A 15,243-nucleotide genomic window follows, 5' to 3' on the forward strand; every position below is an offset into this window, starting at 1 on the left:
TCCATCCATCCATCCATCCATCCATCCATCTATATAACAGCATTAAACCAAATAATTTAACAGCTAACAACTTTTTTCTTGAAAATATACACACATTGCATTGAAGTCCAATTTTATGACATAACTATTTTAAAACTACTGAACAGCGTTATTTTAGTTTTATTTATATTGTATTATAGTATTTAATAAGTATGTTAAAGTATGTATGTATGTTGTATGTTAAAGTAGCTATGTTTTTATATTTAATTTTTTAACTGATTTTAATTTGAATTAATTTTAACTTTAACTGCTTTTATTTTCAGTTAGTTGCCAAGTTTTTACATTTTTCATCCAATATTAAATTTTTATTTTATTTCAGCTTTATTCCAATAAACGTTTATAAACAGTTTTAGATAGCAATAACACTGCTACTGAAAAAATAATGTATTAATCTTGCACTGTCATCTTGGATGACAAGTGGCATTTATTGTCAAGAAATAAAGCTGGTAAAAACATTCAGCGTATTTAGACGTTCAACGTACATTAGATGTACATTCAAGAAGTATTTAGGACACTTTTTCAATTTCACTCGGCTAGAAAGCTTTGTGTGCAATATTATTAAAGGAGGGGTACAATGCTGTTTCATGCATTCAGAGTTGTTTACACTGTTAAAGAGTTGGATTCTCATGCTAAGCATGGACAAAGTTTCAAAAAACTATTTGGACGTATGGCGGAGTATTTCTGTGCCAAAAATCTTTTTTCGAAAAAAAGTTTCGTACAAGTTTCAGAGAGTTTTTTTCGATCATGGCTCTTAATAACGTAAACGAGGGTGGAACTCTTTATATGGGCATTTATCCCGGAAGAACGTGCCCACGCACACATCGACCAGAGCAAGAGCGAGATCGCGCCCATCAACGTGCTTCATCCGGCGGCAGCGCTGCACAGTACTTGCTCGGGAAGAATGTCTCCAATCCAAAGAAGTGTGTTTTTGGTTGTAAGGGAAAGATAACTTTGTTCAGCTTCCTAAAGAACCCAGCGTTATGTAAACAGTGGATACAGTTTGTTTTTCCGGGGCAGCAACGGAGTTTCACAAGTGTGTTTGTTGACGAACGTTTTATAAACAAGGCCCAGTTCGACAATGGATTTGCAAATCGTTTGATACTGAAAGATGGAGCGGTCCCAGCTATTAAAGATCCCGGTCATGATTCAGAACTGCAGACGGTAAGTGAAACGGCATCAAATGTCTGTTTTGTTGGCATTCGGCGCCCAAGTGCTCGACACTCTTTAGCTCCACCCACGGCGCGTCTCCAGGAGCTTGGCTTTTTCCGGAGAGTATCGTAAAGCTGTATCTTTCTTTTATAAATATGAAAAAAACTAAAGACTTTTTGGAGATATGAAGGATGCAGCACTACTCTATAGGTACTCAAGATTAACATGAGATTGGGTGAAACTGTGTGTGTTATCTCCCCTTTAAATGAGTATCGCAAAGGCCTAAATCTTTGGAATTTGCTGGTTATTGTCACCAAAATCGATGGTAAAATTCACATGAATCACATGGGACCTGTAATATGACCTTAAGAAGAATGCAAGGAACAATAACAATCAGGAAATTAAAGAGTATTTCTCAGTGAGTTTGTCAATTTGTCAGTTTGCTAGAAAGAGAAAAGGACAGTAATGTTGAGCACATGTGGTTGTCCAGGCCCTTTCCTCTCAGAAGAGCAAAAGAACCAGAAGCACATGTTATTAAAATGACAATGCACTTCAATTGTAAAATCTTTTGCATAATTACTGAGAAGCATCTCTACTCTGTCCACTGGCCCAGCCTGAAGCTTTCAAAAGGTTCTCAAAAAGTGCAGAGAGATTTGCCATAATTTAACTTTCACTACAAGACATTTTGAGGAAAGATGCGTTATGCCGCCTTTAAAAAAAAATCAGCAAAGCAGCATTATGTTATACTACTCTTAGCAAAAAAAGTTTTCTAGAGGACCTGAAACAGTTAAGCTAGTCAAACAACTAAAAAAATATATAGGTAAGTTAGTACCACAAGTACTAATTATCTACTCCCCAACACTAATAACTCTGAGTTCACTGAGCTTGTAAATAGACTCTTCACACACTGCATTCAACCTAATTTTTCACTCTGAAAAACATCACATCTCACGCCCTCCGCTAGACACTTCTCATTGAGTATCACACAACAAATCATTAGTGTATGGAGCGTTTCATTTCCTGCTCAGATAATAACGCAGCTATTTATGCAGGGGTGCAGATGTGCAGAGGAGCGAGGCAGAAATGAAGAGTTGGCATTTCGCTAATGTACTGCCTGTCGTCTGGTGCACGTGAGGAGAGGGGTTGCATCTAAAAGACGGATGGCGCGCCGAGCGCTTTGGCCCCATGCCTGCGTCTGCCTCGCGAATGCGGCAGTCAAACAAATGGGAGAAATCTTGGCAGCTCCATTCAACAGATCCTCAGCTAAAAATAATGAGCCCGCGACAGAAACAGACCTTTGTTACCGAACTGCAGACGAGGTGCTAATTGAACTAAATAACACTTTGATGATGCTGTCTTTTGTGACCTTATGAGTAAGCACAGCTGCATTCACAGATCTATGGCAGAAAAGCCCTGACATAGACAGTACTGGCTGCATATAAATGGGTATTTAAGATGGAGCCAATCACAGGGTCTCTCGGCGAGCTATCTTGATTGGACAGCTCAGCCGCTCGCCCGTGAATGATCGTTCAATTGCTTATTTGCTTAAAAGCAATTATCTGTATTGATGCTCACGTGGTGTGTCCTTTAAGGACATAAATGTGAGATAAACACAATCTATGGTCCTTAATCAAGTCCGGGCCGAATAATCAGGTCTGGGGATTAGAGGAGTTGGTTGAGGAGTACAGGAAGACCTTATAGAAAGCTTCCACATCCTTAATAATCCTATCCGAGCTCATTTTAAGCAACAGCAGAGCCCGTATATATACCTGCCAACTCCTGCTGCCATATGCCTGTAAAGCCCATGACACCTAAGGCCATAAATCTAAATATCCACATAAAAACAGCTCCAATGAGTGTATGAGCGGTCTACCGTCTACACAGGCAACAACATTGTGTTCTTAGATTCAATATCAGCCATTTCTAACTGTAATTGGTCTAAATTGTGCATATTATTGTAATCCATCTAGCAGTTCTTGAACATAAGAAAAAAATCTTATTACTGGTAATAAAAACTAAAACAAAACTAAAAAACTTTTTTTTCTGAACTGTTAACTGAAATTATAAGTAACATAACTGGAAAAAAACTAAAACTAAATTAAATAAAAATAGCCTAAATGTAATTTTAGTTTTTGATACATAGTATATTATAAAACTATTATAATACTTAAAACCTTTAGTAACACTAGAACGTGCTGAGAAATGTAACATGGGAAAACATTTTAAAATAACTTTGGCTGCTTTAAAATACACTAAAAATACAATAAAATCTAAAATATTAAAACCAAAACAAACTAAGTTTGACGAAGTCAATAAAACTAAACTAAACTGAAAAGATGCATTTAAAATAAAATAGAAATAAAAACGTAATAAAAAAGCCTGAAATACTGAAATGGATCCTCTGATGAGAATGAGCTGAAACTTTTTGGGACCACTGTATCCTTCTTGAATGAGGTAATCCTAGAATGCGTTGTGACAAGCGCAGTAAAAATGTCCAATTAAGATATTTTATTCAGCACTTCAAAGTAGTCCGATCTAATTAAAATGGAGTATTTCATGGAGTATGTGTGTGCTCTGTATCTTCATTGCTTTTTGATTATCAAGCTGCTATTTTAGCCACATGCTAGTCCCACACGAATCTGGAATGACCTGTGAGTGGTAGTTAAGCCTCTCTTGCATTTCAGTTGATGAATGTGAATGTCTTTTAATGGACTTTTTTGTAAAAACATTTTTACTGAGCTTGTCAAACCGCATTCTAGAATTGCCTCATCCAAGAAAGATGCAGTGGCCCCAAAACATTTTTGGACACAAAAGTCTTAAAAAATGTATGCATTTTTTGTGCATCACCCAATCAAATATCAAACCAAGTGGCTTTTTTTAAAAGAAATACAGCTCTTTGTAGGCCTGTCAAAAAAAAATGTGAATTTCGAATATTCGTCAAATAAAAATAAAAAAATCCACATTCGAATGCAAAAACGTTGCATTCGAATTTTAGGTCTGCGTCAGCCGTCAGGCAGCCTATCAGTGGCGCACGAAATGCGACGACGATGTAGTGTCATTGCCTTTTAATGCGTTTGTTAGCCTATCCAGTTGAACCCACTAGATGCGGCGCTGCTACGTTGTTCATTCAATATATTGCGGAAAACGAGAGCATCAGTGTGGAGAAGATGTTGTTTACGTCAAAACTGAAACCAAGCCGTTCACACAGAACGCATATTTATCACATTTTCTAGAGGGACATCTATCAGTGTTACACTCGCGTCTGGAACAAGAGAGTGACATGTTTAGAAAGCCATGTAAAATTAATGTAAGTTCAACTTTTAAAAAACATGTCTCAAGACTTTATGGCGGTTTTTCCCCATCCCACTGTATCCCATGTTTTTAAATGAAGAAAGTAGCCTACTCTTTGTGATTGGTTTTCGATCCTTTGTATTAAACTACACATACATACATGGTGCTGCTTTTTTTCTAATTGTTTAAGCAACTTTATTAATTATATATGGTTTATAAACATTATTTTAAACATTATGCACTTTTTTTTCAAAGATAGTCGTGTTATTTTATTACGCTTTGAAGAAACGTGCATAATATTTATGTAGAAAATTCAAATGTAGTTTTTCAGTCATTTTGACAGCCCTAGCTCTTTGTAAGCATTTCACATGTTAAAACAGATATAATGTTCCAAATTATGATGAAGTATCTTTGGCTTTTCTGCTTGGGGAAATTGGCTATTAAAACCATTAAAATTCACCTGGTGGTTAAAGTCACTGTACGATGGCGCAGAATTGTTCTAAAAGTTAGTTTTGAGAAGAAATCTATTGTTTTGTTTTTTTTTTGCAAATGTGAATTGATTTGATATTTTTATGACACTTTAAGTGTGTCTTTAAGCCACTTTTTGTTGCCATTGTATTTACATTGCTGACAAAACATCCACGATGATAGAAAGCTCTAAAAACGCAGTAAGAATTTACATAAGATCATACATAGTAGACAAAATCTGTCTCCCAACAACGGAAGGAAATAAAACCATCCATTACTTTACCAGTTAAATATGAATCAACCTCAGACGGTTTTATTTAAAGTCTCGTTGTATTCTCAGAGAATCCTATCAGCCAGCCATTTTGAATCAAATATACTTATCAAAGATACTCCAACATGTCCTGCCAGAAACGTCACCGAGACACATCTTTTTCAGTGCATGGAGTAATTTATGAATATTACAAAAAGTTGTCAAACTTCAGCTGTCTGCTTTCCTCCGGAGTTATTTTCCCTACGCTGCTCAGACTTCATGTTTCCATTTCTACCACTCTTCAAACCACACAAGGATGAGCACAAGCAGCAGTGCTTGAAATTCAACACCTAACATCTCTGGAATCTGAGATCAAGGTTGACAAAATCCAAGAGAGAAGCGAAAAAAGACAGAACTGGGAAAGGGGACGCGAGGAGAGACGAAAGTAGGGTTGAGGAGAGGTGAGAGGAGAGGAGGAAATGCCTGAGAGAGAAAGAGGGATGAGAAGAGAGGAGGTAAAGCTGATCATTGTGTCAGCAAAAACAGAACGTAACTTATACGGAGAAAGTGTGGAAGAAAGGGGTGAAATGGGGATAAAACAAAAGTCTTACGAAACACTCGGCCGCGTCGTCCATGATGCCCAGCTGGAAGCGCTGCTCGTCTTGGAAGGTTTTGGCCAGAGCGCTGCGCAGAGCGTCCGATGGGAGCACCTTCTCACTGCTGAACTGGAACTGGGCAAAGATGCTCTGAAACCACAAACAGCACCCCAAAGTAAGAACGAGAAACTGATGCAACCAAGACACGCCACAGCACACAACAGCTTTCGTCAGCCTGCCCGCTCACTGTGGAGAGAATACACACGTCGAGAGAGAACGGCTGACATCCTGTACTGTAAAAACATTACACTGCAATACAACCAATCACAGACTCTGTTAGGAGAAATCAATAAACAAACACACAGGCTGTGTTTCGAAACCTAGCGACTTGCCTACTCCTTACAAAAAGCATTTTTGTATATGATGGCCAAAAATGCAGTCTAGCTATGTAGATCAGAAGCAAACATGCCAACATGCCTGTAATAACCCTTATGAAAATTAACCATGGTTTTACTACAAATAATAATTTAAAAAAAAACATGGTTACTATAGTTAAACCATGGTAATCACAAATTAACCATGGTTTTGCTACACTAACCATAGTGTAGTTTTAGTGTAGTAAAATTGTGGTTATACAAATGGTAATCAATATGCAAAAAAAACATGGTTTCAACACTTTTACTACAATAAAACCATGGTTAATTTTCATAAGATAACATTCCACCAATGCTGTCTAAATAGGCATCTCGGACCAAACATTTCAATGTACCCAAAAATGTTATTTAGGCAAGAGAGGGGGCAAAAATACAAACATGTCAAATTCAAAATTATTTAAGGAAAGAAAGAAAAAAAAAAAAAAACATAAAACGTAGTTTAGGCCAGGCCCAGCTCCAGACTCCAATCACTGAGGGTGCTCTAACCTTAATATATACAGTATATAAAGATTTTAGTGCCATCCATTGCTATAGTGCAGCGCTCTGTTCATAGTCACTAAAAAGCTGTCATTCATCTTAGTTCATCACAATCTCACAAAGTTACGTTATAATTAATTAAGTTCTCTACGCTGCACAATGAATCTCTTATTTTCATTGCGTCTACTCTTTGTTATAACGAGATGATTCGTGCTGTTGCTTTTAAGAAAGTAACAGATATGTCTGTGATTGGCTACATTGCTCAACGCTGCAAAAACACGTTGAAATAGAAACCGATCTCCAGAGCGCAAACCATAAAGCACTGGATAGTTTGCCAAATCTGCAATGAAATGCCATTATTACAGCTTTACCTGAGGGTGCTATTGATTTGGTTAGCACCCTCTAGCACCCCCATAGAACCGGGCCTGGTTTAGGCAGCAATGTTTAGACAGCCATACACAAGTATGCAAAAAAACTAAGTAGGAGGGTTTTTGTTGTTGTTGTTGTTGTTGTTTAACAGCTAGTGTTTAAACAGATTTGAATGTCCAATAAAGCCAAGAAAATGTTCCAGTGTGCCCACTAATTCTGTTTAAATGGGCATCTCAGTAGGTTTTGAAACACAGCAAACGTTGAAATGTGTCTAAAGTAGGCAACTAACAACATTTTTAAACAGCTAATATTGGAACATGTCCAAATGCCCAAAAATCATTAGATTTTTAAACAACTAATATATGCATGTCCAATAAAATCATTATCATGCGAATATTTGTGGTCGGTAAGACGGCTCACTACAACACAGCCATACAATCAAACTTCCTCACGACATAACATTTTGTGGAGTCTCACTCTACTCATTCGATTGGACAAGCTCGTTCCTGTAGCAGTGGTTGGGAAACATCTGACTAAGATACGGAGCTCATTAACAGTGAACATTCAAACAAACGCAGAGTCCTAAAAGCCTGCGGTGGAATCTATTCTCCTGTCCATCAGCATTGGCACTGTTATTGAACCCAATGAACAATGACTGCAACACAACGCTCTCTCACCAGAGGACATCCTGATAAGCTGAACAAATGGACTCGGGCGAAACTCATAGTGCAAAGGCAAATATTTGCTGCGGCTGCAAACACACACACACATACTGCAGTTTTAAAACCCTCATATATGCAGTGGGCACACTGCCCAAGGCAGCCCCCCATATATGGAGGTGGAATGGGGGGTTTTCCCCTGAGCGGGACGGTGCCGGTGGCTTTGGAACAGGTAATGCAGTGTGCTGACTGCACTGCGCCAAGGAGAGAAAGAAAGAGGATGGAGGGAGGGTGGAAGAAAATGAGAGAAAGAGTGGGAGGGACAGACGTAGAGGGTTATGTACCCCACTGAGGAAACTCGATGAGAGGAAAATTCAGCCACTGCATCATTTCCCCATGCAGCTCTAATCACACACTGTTCAGCCCAGCTAAGAGCCTGGAGTGATTTTCGCCTATGGACATATTTTAATGTCCTTCCTTCCCCATCTCTCTCTCTCTCTCTGAGCTGATGAAACACTCAGGACAGATAAGGGCCAATTGGAAGTCTGGTGTGTGTATGCAGCAAATATATCACTCGGGCAATCAGTGCTCAACCGAACTGCAGCTCTGTTCTGCTCTCCTCAGCGTGAGCGAGGCGGCAGCACATGCCCTCACACACTCACGACAAACTCTGCGCTCGGATCTGATGTAGCAGAATATATTTATCTAAAGAAAACTGTTCTTAGAGTTTGAGACACTAGTTTCCATGCACTTTCTTGTTCTTAGACAGGTAAAGTCTGTCTGACTGACAAACTCAACCCATCACTCGTTATGTTTTATCGTTATGTTTAAGTGTCAGTGCTGGTCTGTGTTGAAAACATTGAAGAAACCATTGGAAATGCGCATAGACTTTGTAATCAGAATTTCTGTCCATCCAAAAGTAATAACGCCAATGAAAAAGTGCTTAAACCAGCCTAAACTTGTGGTTTTAAAGGCTCAGGTAATGCTCACGATCCCAGCTAAGGGTAATAAGGTCTTGTCTAGCGAAATGATCTTACATTTTCTTAAAAAAAAAATTTATATACTTTTTAATCACAAATGCTCGCCTTGCACTAGCTCTGCGATGTGAGAAATGACAGATAAGAGTAGACTAGATAAGGCCGTTATTCCTTGAATGGGATCGCGTAGAGCCCTTTGAAGCTGCATTGAAAATGCAATTTGGACCTTCAACCTGTTGGTCCCCGTTGAAGTCCACTATACGGAGAAAAATCCTGGAAGGTTTTCTTCAAAAACCTTAAAGGGGGGGGGTCTAATGCTATTTCATGCATGTTGAGTTATTTACACTGTTAAAGAGTTGGATTCTCATGCTAAACATGGCCAAACTTTAAAAAAACATTATGAATGTAGAACGGAGTATTTCTGTGTCAAATATACTCCTTCCGGTTTTGTACAAGTTTCGGAGAGTTTTTTTTTCGAGCTTGGCTCTCCGTGACGTAATGAAGGGTGGAACTCCTTATATGGGCATTTCTCCTGGAAAAGCGCGCCCATGCACACACACCAGAGCGAGAGCGTGCCCATCAACGCGCTTCATTCGGCTGCACTGAACGGGACTCGCTCGAGAAGAATGTCTCCAAAGAAGTGTGTTTTTGGCTGTAAGGGAAAGATAACCTTGTTCAGCTTACCAAAGAACCCAGCGTTACGTGAACAGTGTATGTAGTTTGTTTTTCCGGGGCTGCAATGGAGTTTTGCAAGTGTGTTTGTTGACAAATGCTTTATAAACAAGGCCCAGTTCAATGCTGGATTTGCACATCGTTTGATACTGGAAGATGGAGCGTCCCAGCTATAAAAGATCCCGGTCATGATTCAGAACTGCAGACGGTAAGTGAAACGGCATCAAATGTCTGTGTTTTGTTGGCAATCGGGCAAGTGCTCGTCACTCTTTAGCTCCGCCCATGGCGCACCTCCAGGAGCTCGGCTGTTTTCGGAGAGAATCGGAAAGCTGTATTTTTCTCTATAGGTACTAAAGATCAACATGAGTTTGGGTGAAACTGTGTGTGTTATGTCCCCTTTCATTTCTATTCAACTGAAGAAAGAAAGACATGAACATCTTGAATTACATGGGGGTGAGAAAATGATCAGGAAATTTAAATTCTGAAGTGAACTACTTTTAATTTAATTAAATGTAATTTTTTTATTAAATTAAATTAATTAAATTTTATTCTAACTTTAAAGTCTGCGTGAACCGGAAGTTGCTGTCGAGTTTATTTCAGTGTAGTGACGTATTTCCAGCTGAAACGGAATATTGAATAGAGGGTGTGGTTTTATTTTTTGCGCTCCTCCTCTCTGTCTCTCACTCATAGCAACCTAACGGTTGGAGGGGTGTGTTTAAGGAAATTCTTGCCCAAGCCATCAAACTGACGTCATCAGAGAAGGAATGCCATTCCAGAGCAGAAGTAAATGTTCAGATTTTGATTAAAGATTACCAAGACAAACAATTTTTTTCAACGGATTAATTTTTCACATCAAGACTAGCAATGTGCGCTAATAAAGTAAATAAAGTCAATTTTGATTTCATGCGGACTTTAAGGCCGAAAGTCGACTGTTGGGCCGACGTTTAGACTATTTTAGTCTCCTTTTTGTGGTGTGTTCCATACTGCTGGACCGCCATCAGTGACTTTTTTCAGCAGATTAAACATGTTGGCAGTGAAGCCCATTGGTGCAAGAGATCACTCTGATTGGCTGTTCTCAGCAAACCAGTGCCCAAGAAGACAAACGGAAGTGACAAAATCCTGCTTTAAGCAAATTCTGCTTTATTTACGGTTTGTACATCCGCAGTCCTAGCTCTTCCAGTTTCCCATTTTAAATGATGAAGCCAAACTACTAAATACCTGCAGGTATGGAGGATTATTTCCTCTCACGCAGGTGCAAAACATTCATACTAGTAGGCTGTTGGCTGTAGACTTTGTGGTGTGTTCAAGCACAACTTTTCGGCCGAGGCGAAACCAATATCGGCTTTTGTTGTCACTAGGGGTGCTCAGATTGATCGGCTACCGATCACTATCGGCCGATAATCACGTTGGGATGATTGATCTGCAGTCTCTAAAAAGGCTGATCTAAAGGGGTTTGGCATGACATGCATCGGCACCGTCTCAGTCTCTGTCCGGCGCGGGTGAAATAATTATAATGATGAAGGTGAGTGTCACATCGTCAGTAAAGTTTATGAATTGCATTACTTTTTAATTCTTGCCAGTGTTTAACCATGCAGCTCTCCTGGAGACCGTGCGCTCATGCACACTCGCAGCGCACACACATAATGTCAGGTTCACATTACTCCGTTTGCAGTGCGTATGTGGTGCGTATTTTTTCCGCGCTCATGTTAACAGATTAATAAAGCGCACACACTGCACACGGTTGATGTCCAGCAGTGCGTTCCACGAGCGGTGCGTCTGCAGCAGTGCAGAGATCGTTTCCGCACCGAGTCTATTTTTGTTGCGCTGCAAGCTCTGAATTAAAGTAACAGCGCATTTTTTTGCAGTAAATATTTTGCCACTTGCTTGAGCAGCTTAATATATAAATCTAAAGTAAATGCAAAAGTAAAAAGCATGTGTTGCTTATATTTATTGTGTTTAAACATATCTGTGAAAGATTGTATTACTGTACTGTGTAAAAAAAAGAATTGCAATGCTGAAAAAGCATTTTCAGTGACAATGTTTGGATTTGAAATCAAAATATTGGATAAATGTTGTGTTTGTGGTAAACAGCCACGGATCAGTAGTGGACTCCAGTGTGAAAGCACAGTCCGTGCTGCTTCCCCTCTCACAAGAGTCACCTAAGAGGGGAATTCCTTCCATTTTCAAAAATGAAATTCAGGCCCTGAATAAATGTCTAAAAATCCTGATTGGAGTATCATTATAAATAGTTACAAATGATAAAAAGAAGGCTTTAAAAAGATCAGTATCGGTGATCGGTATCGGCAGATACTGCTTTCAGTGATTGCGATCGGTGATCGGCCTTAAAAACCCTGATCGAAGCACCCCTAGTTGTCACTAATTCTTTGATGATGGTTTGGTTTATCTGGGCTTTTATCGTCCTGGCCAAGCTGGTCTTCAGCTTGTATAGCTAGCTAAAGAGTGCCCAAAACCCCTCTAAAATCAGCCAACAGACCAACCTAACCAAGAGTGGAGACAAGTAAACCAGGCACTTTTCTCAGCAGGGACATATTGAATATTTTACAAAAATAAATCAAAAACAAAGTGTCTCATGCTCTAGTTAACCTGATACTTGCCTCAAACAAAACTCCTGAGTTTCTTTGAAAGACATGATGCAACTGAACTGAAAAATCTTCACAAATCCAGTGATTAGTTCACTCCCAGCCCAGCTTAACAAGCAAAATTACCCCAGTCAACCAGCTTCACTACAAAGCCTGTTGGCATGTCCGAAATCACGTCTAAGTGGGTACTACATTTGAATATTGAACTTACTTGGAAACCATTGAAAAAGTTAAGATGTACTATATCCGCCATGTTGATATGGTCATACTCTTTTAGTGTACCATTTTTTGTATACCATATACTGTAGAGAAGTATTTGATTTGGGACACAATGGATGTTTTTTATGGGCCAAATAGCTAGCTAACCAAAACTGACACATATAAACCACTCTGACCTTCCCAATAAGGACATTCATATAGCTAAACTTCCCCAGGTTCAGCCACAAACCGCCTTGAGCCTTTATACTGTATTATATTACAGAGCGTGTAGAACTGGGAATCCCATTTGAGGGTTGAGTGGTCCATGTGTGTAATAGCAGTGTGGCAGTGATGTAATGTCCTTCTCAGCTCAAACAAGGACATGGAACCCAACCGGTCTGGCTATACTCAAAACATGCAAGTCCAGTCATATGCATACATACACATACACACACAAACCACCAGAGATTGTGTTGTCAGCTGTGAGCCCTGAGGCGTAGCCTGTGAAATGAGACATTAACCTCCACTCAAAGACACAAGACACAGTCCTCAGCAGTGACACATATCATCTGCACTGCTCAAAACTCACAAGGGCAATGAGTACACACATGCACACACACCCTCACAGGAGCAGCAATCTTGTGACGCACGTAAATATATTAATATTAAACACTCCCCAGGCTCAGTTTTCAAATTGCAGAGGGATTGAATCTCATGCTGATTATGAGTTTGTAATTGGGTTTAACTCAATCGCTGGCTCTCACTACATAAAACGGCACAAACATAGAGGTGTCACTGGAGCTTATATAATAGGAAACATCATCGTAATAGAGGTGGCGGCTTGTGAGAGTGACTGTGACTTTGCATTTATTTTGTTTGTGTGAATGTGTGTGTGTATTTGTTGCCTCCAGCACTGCAGTTCCTGATAGTCGGTAGAGGTCACCAACCTCAAGGCACTATCACACCTCGTGAAGTGGCAGTAATGTGGGCCCCTGCCACCCAATGTCACACTTTTGGCCTCTGTGACATGCAGCATCTCTGTTGACAAACATTGTAGGCTTAAAAATATGGTCAGTCCATTCAAATTATTTAGCTAGCACAGGAACACTGCATTCAACTATATAAACCACAGTGAGTTTGTCTGTCGATTCATATTCTCTTTTTAGGCCCCTAAATGGGCACTAAATGAGTTTTAAATTCATAATACAGCCATCACTTTGTTTTTAAATAATTAATAATAATTAATTGATTAAATAATATTGTCTTAATTTATAACTGTTACTGGGTAATGCACAAATAATTTCACATAATATTTTACTGTTAAATCAAACAAGAAATTAATAAATAAATACATTATAGATTTTTTTTTTAGAAAATGGTTAGAAAGTGTTAACTGCAATATAAACAACAACATTGCGATTTAAAATATGTACAAAAATCATTTGAAGAGTAAATCCTATAGCAACTGAAATGAGATTTAAGTTTATGTTATTCAGCAAGGACACATTACATTTATTAAATGTGAGAGAAAAGAAATTTTTTTTAAGTTACAAATGATTTAAAATAAATTCTGTTCTTTTGAACTTCCTATTCATCAAATAATGTATCAGTTTCCAAAGAAACATTAAGCAGCACAACTATTTTCAACATTGCTAATAATAAGAAATGTTTCTTGAGCATCAAATCAGCATATTAGAATGATTTCTGAAGGATTATGTGTCCTAGCTTTGCCATCACAGGAATAAGTGACATTTTAACATATATTCAAATAGAAACACAGAAAAAAGTATATTTACATCAAATAGATACAGAGACTGCTTTCTAAAACATAAAAAACTAACCAACCCCAAACCTTTGAACAGTAGTATATATCAAAATGTCACTCAGAAAAAGATAAAATACCAATAATTAATACAACTGAAGTAGTTGTTAGGTTGAAAACGCAATGAAATCAAAGAAGGCAATCAGTAAATAATATTGGCCAAGTGTTACTTATGCATACTTCTGCAAACAATCAATGATTTTTTTCATCTTCGTACCCCTCAGCTAATTTGCATCTCAGTAAATGAACATGATATTCCCCACAGTGAGAACGCTTTCAAATAAACACATTTGAAGAATTCAGCGGTATCCAGAAAGGAACGGTGTGGCGAGGGCATATTTCAGCACTCATTAGTAGCGTTAGATCATTAAATTTCAATAACATGGCTGGCAAGCAGGCGGCTGGCGGGCGGCACGCGTGAGGAACTCTCAGAACCGATGGGCCGAAACTAACGTTTCTCCATTAGAAATGAGAAAGGTGACGTAACGCATGCCAGTCAAGGCTATAGCGGGGGACAGCCAGAGCCACATGAGATCCCATGCCACCGGTGTGCAGAGGGTTTGGCAGGAAAAGAGCTCAGGGAAAGACCTGAGGGACAGGAATCCACCTCAGAGTCAGGCATTGAGCTTTACCACAGAGCAAAGCTTCATCACAAGGCCTGAACAGAAGCATGCCATCATGTTTGTAAGAGGAAAGACCAATGCCGTGCTGAAAAATTATGCAGTCAACTCAACAACATTTGTCATTTCAGGTACTGCGATACAAATTCTTTTGAGAACCACAGTCATTCCTTTTTCCTTTCGAAACATAATGGGAGGCTTAAAGCTTGTTTGTTTGGACGTGATTAAAATTAAAGGTCTCTTTCTGTTTTGTTCTGAATACATTACCTGGATGATATCATTTGCTTTTAGTCCCGAATGGTTTAACAGTGAATAGGAATGGAGCTAAATTTAACAACAGGTTTAATACAGTGAGAAAACAAGAGCGAGAGAGAAACTGCGAGAGTGTGAGTGACGAAAGAATGGAAGAGCAGGAGAAGGACAGGAATAACAGTTCCTGGTGAACGCTCATAAATCCTGGCAAATATGTGAAAGCATTCCCATGATACGGCTTTGAGTCACCACAGCAGTGTGCTTTCTGATGCCTCAGCACTTCACACACACTTCATTTAGAGAGAGAGAGAGAGAGAGAGAGAGAGAGAGAGAGAGAGAGAGAGAGAGAGAGAGAGAGAGAAAACATTTC

At 39.0% G+C, this 15,243-nt stretch overlaps 1 protein-coding gene across 1 annotated transcript in view; it reads right to left on the reverse strand.

Annotated features, from left to right (window-relative positions):
- Window positions 1–15,243, reverse strand: part of LOC107706875 (inactive ubiquitin carboxyl-terminal hydrolase 54-like) — a 140,168-nt gene that overhangs the window by 105,234 nt on the left and 19,691 nt on the right. Inside the window, exon 3 of the mRNA XM_016510705.1 lies at window positions 5,809–5,943. Coding sequence (XP_016366191.1) covers window positions 5,809–5,943 — 135 coding nt within the window. The remainder of the gene's footprint in view (window positions 1–5,808; window positions 5,944–15,243) is intronic.

This window comes from Sinocyclocheilus rhinocerous, unplaced genomic scaffold (genome assembly GCF_001515625.1).
Source record: "Sinocyclocheilus rhinocerous isolate Xijiao unplaced genomic scaffold, SAMN03320098_v1.1 scaffold144, whole genome shotgun sequence".
NCBI lineage: Eukaryota > Metazoa > Chordata > Actinopteri > Cypriniformes > Cyprinidae > Sinocyclocheilus > Sinocyclocheilus rhinocerous.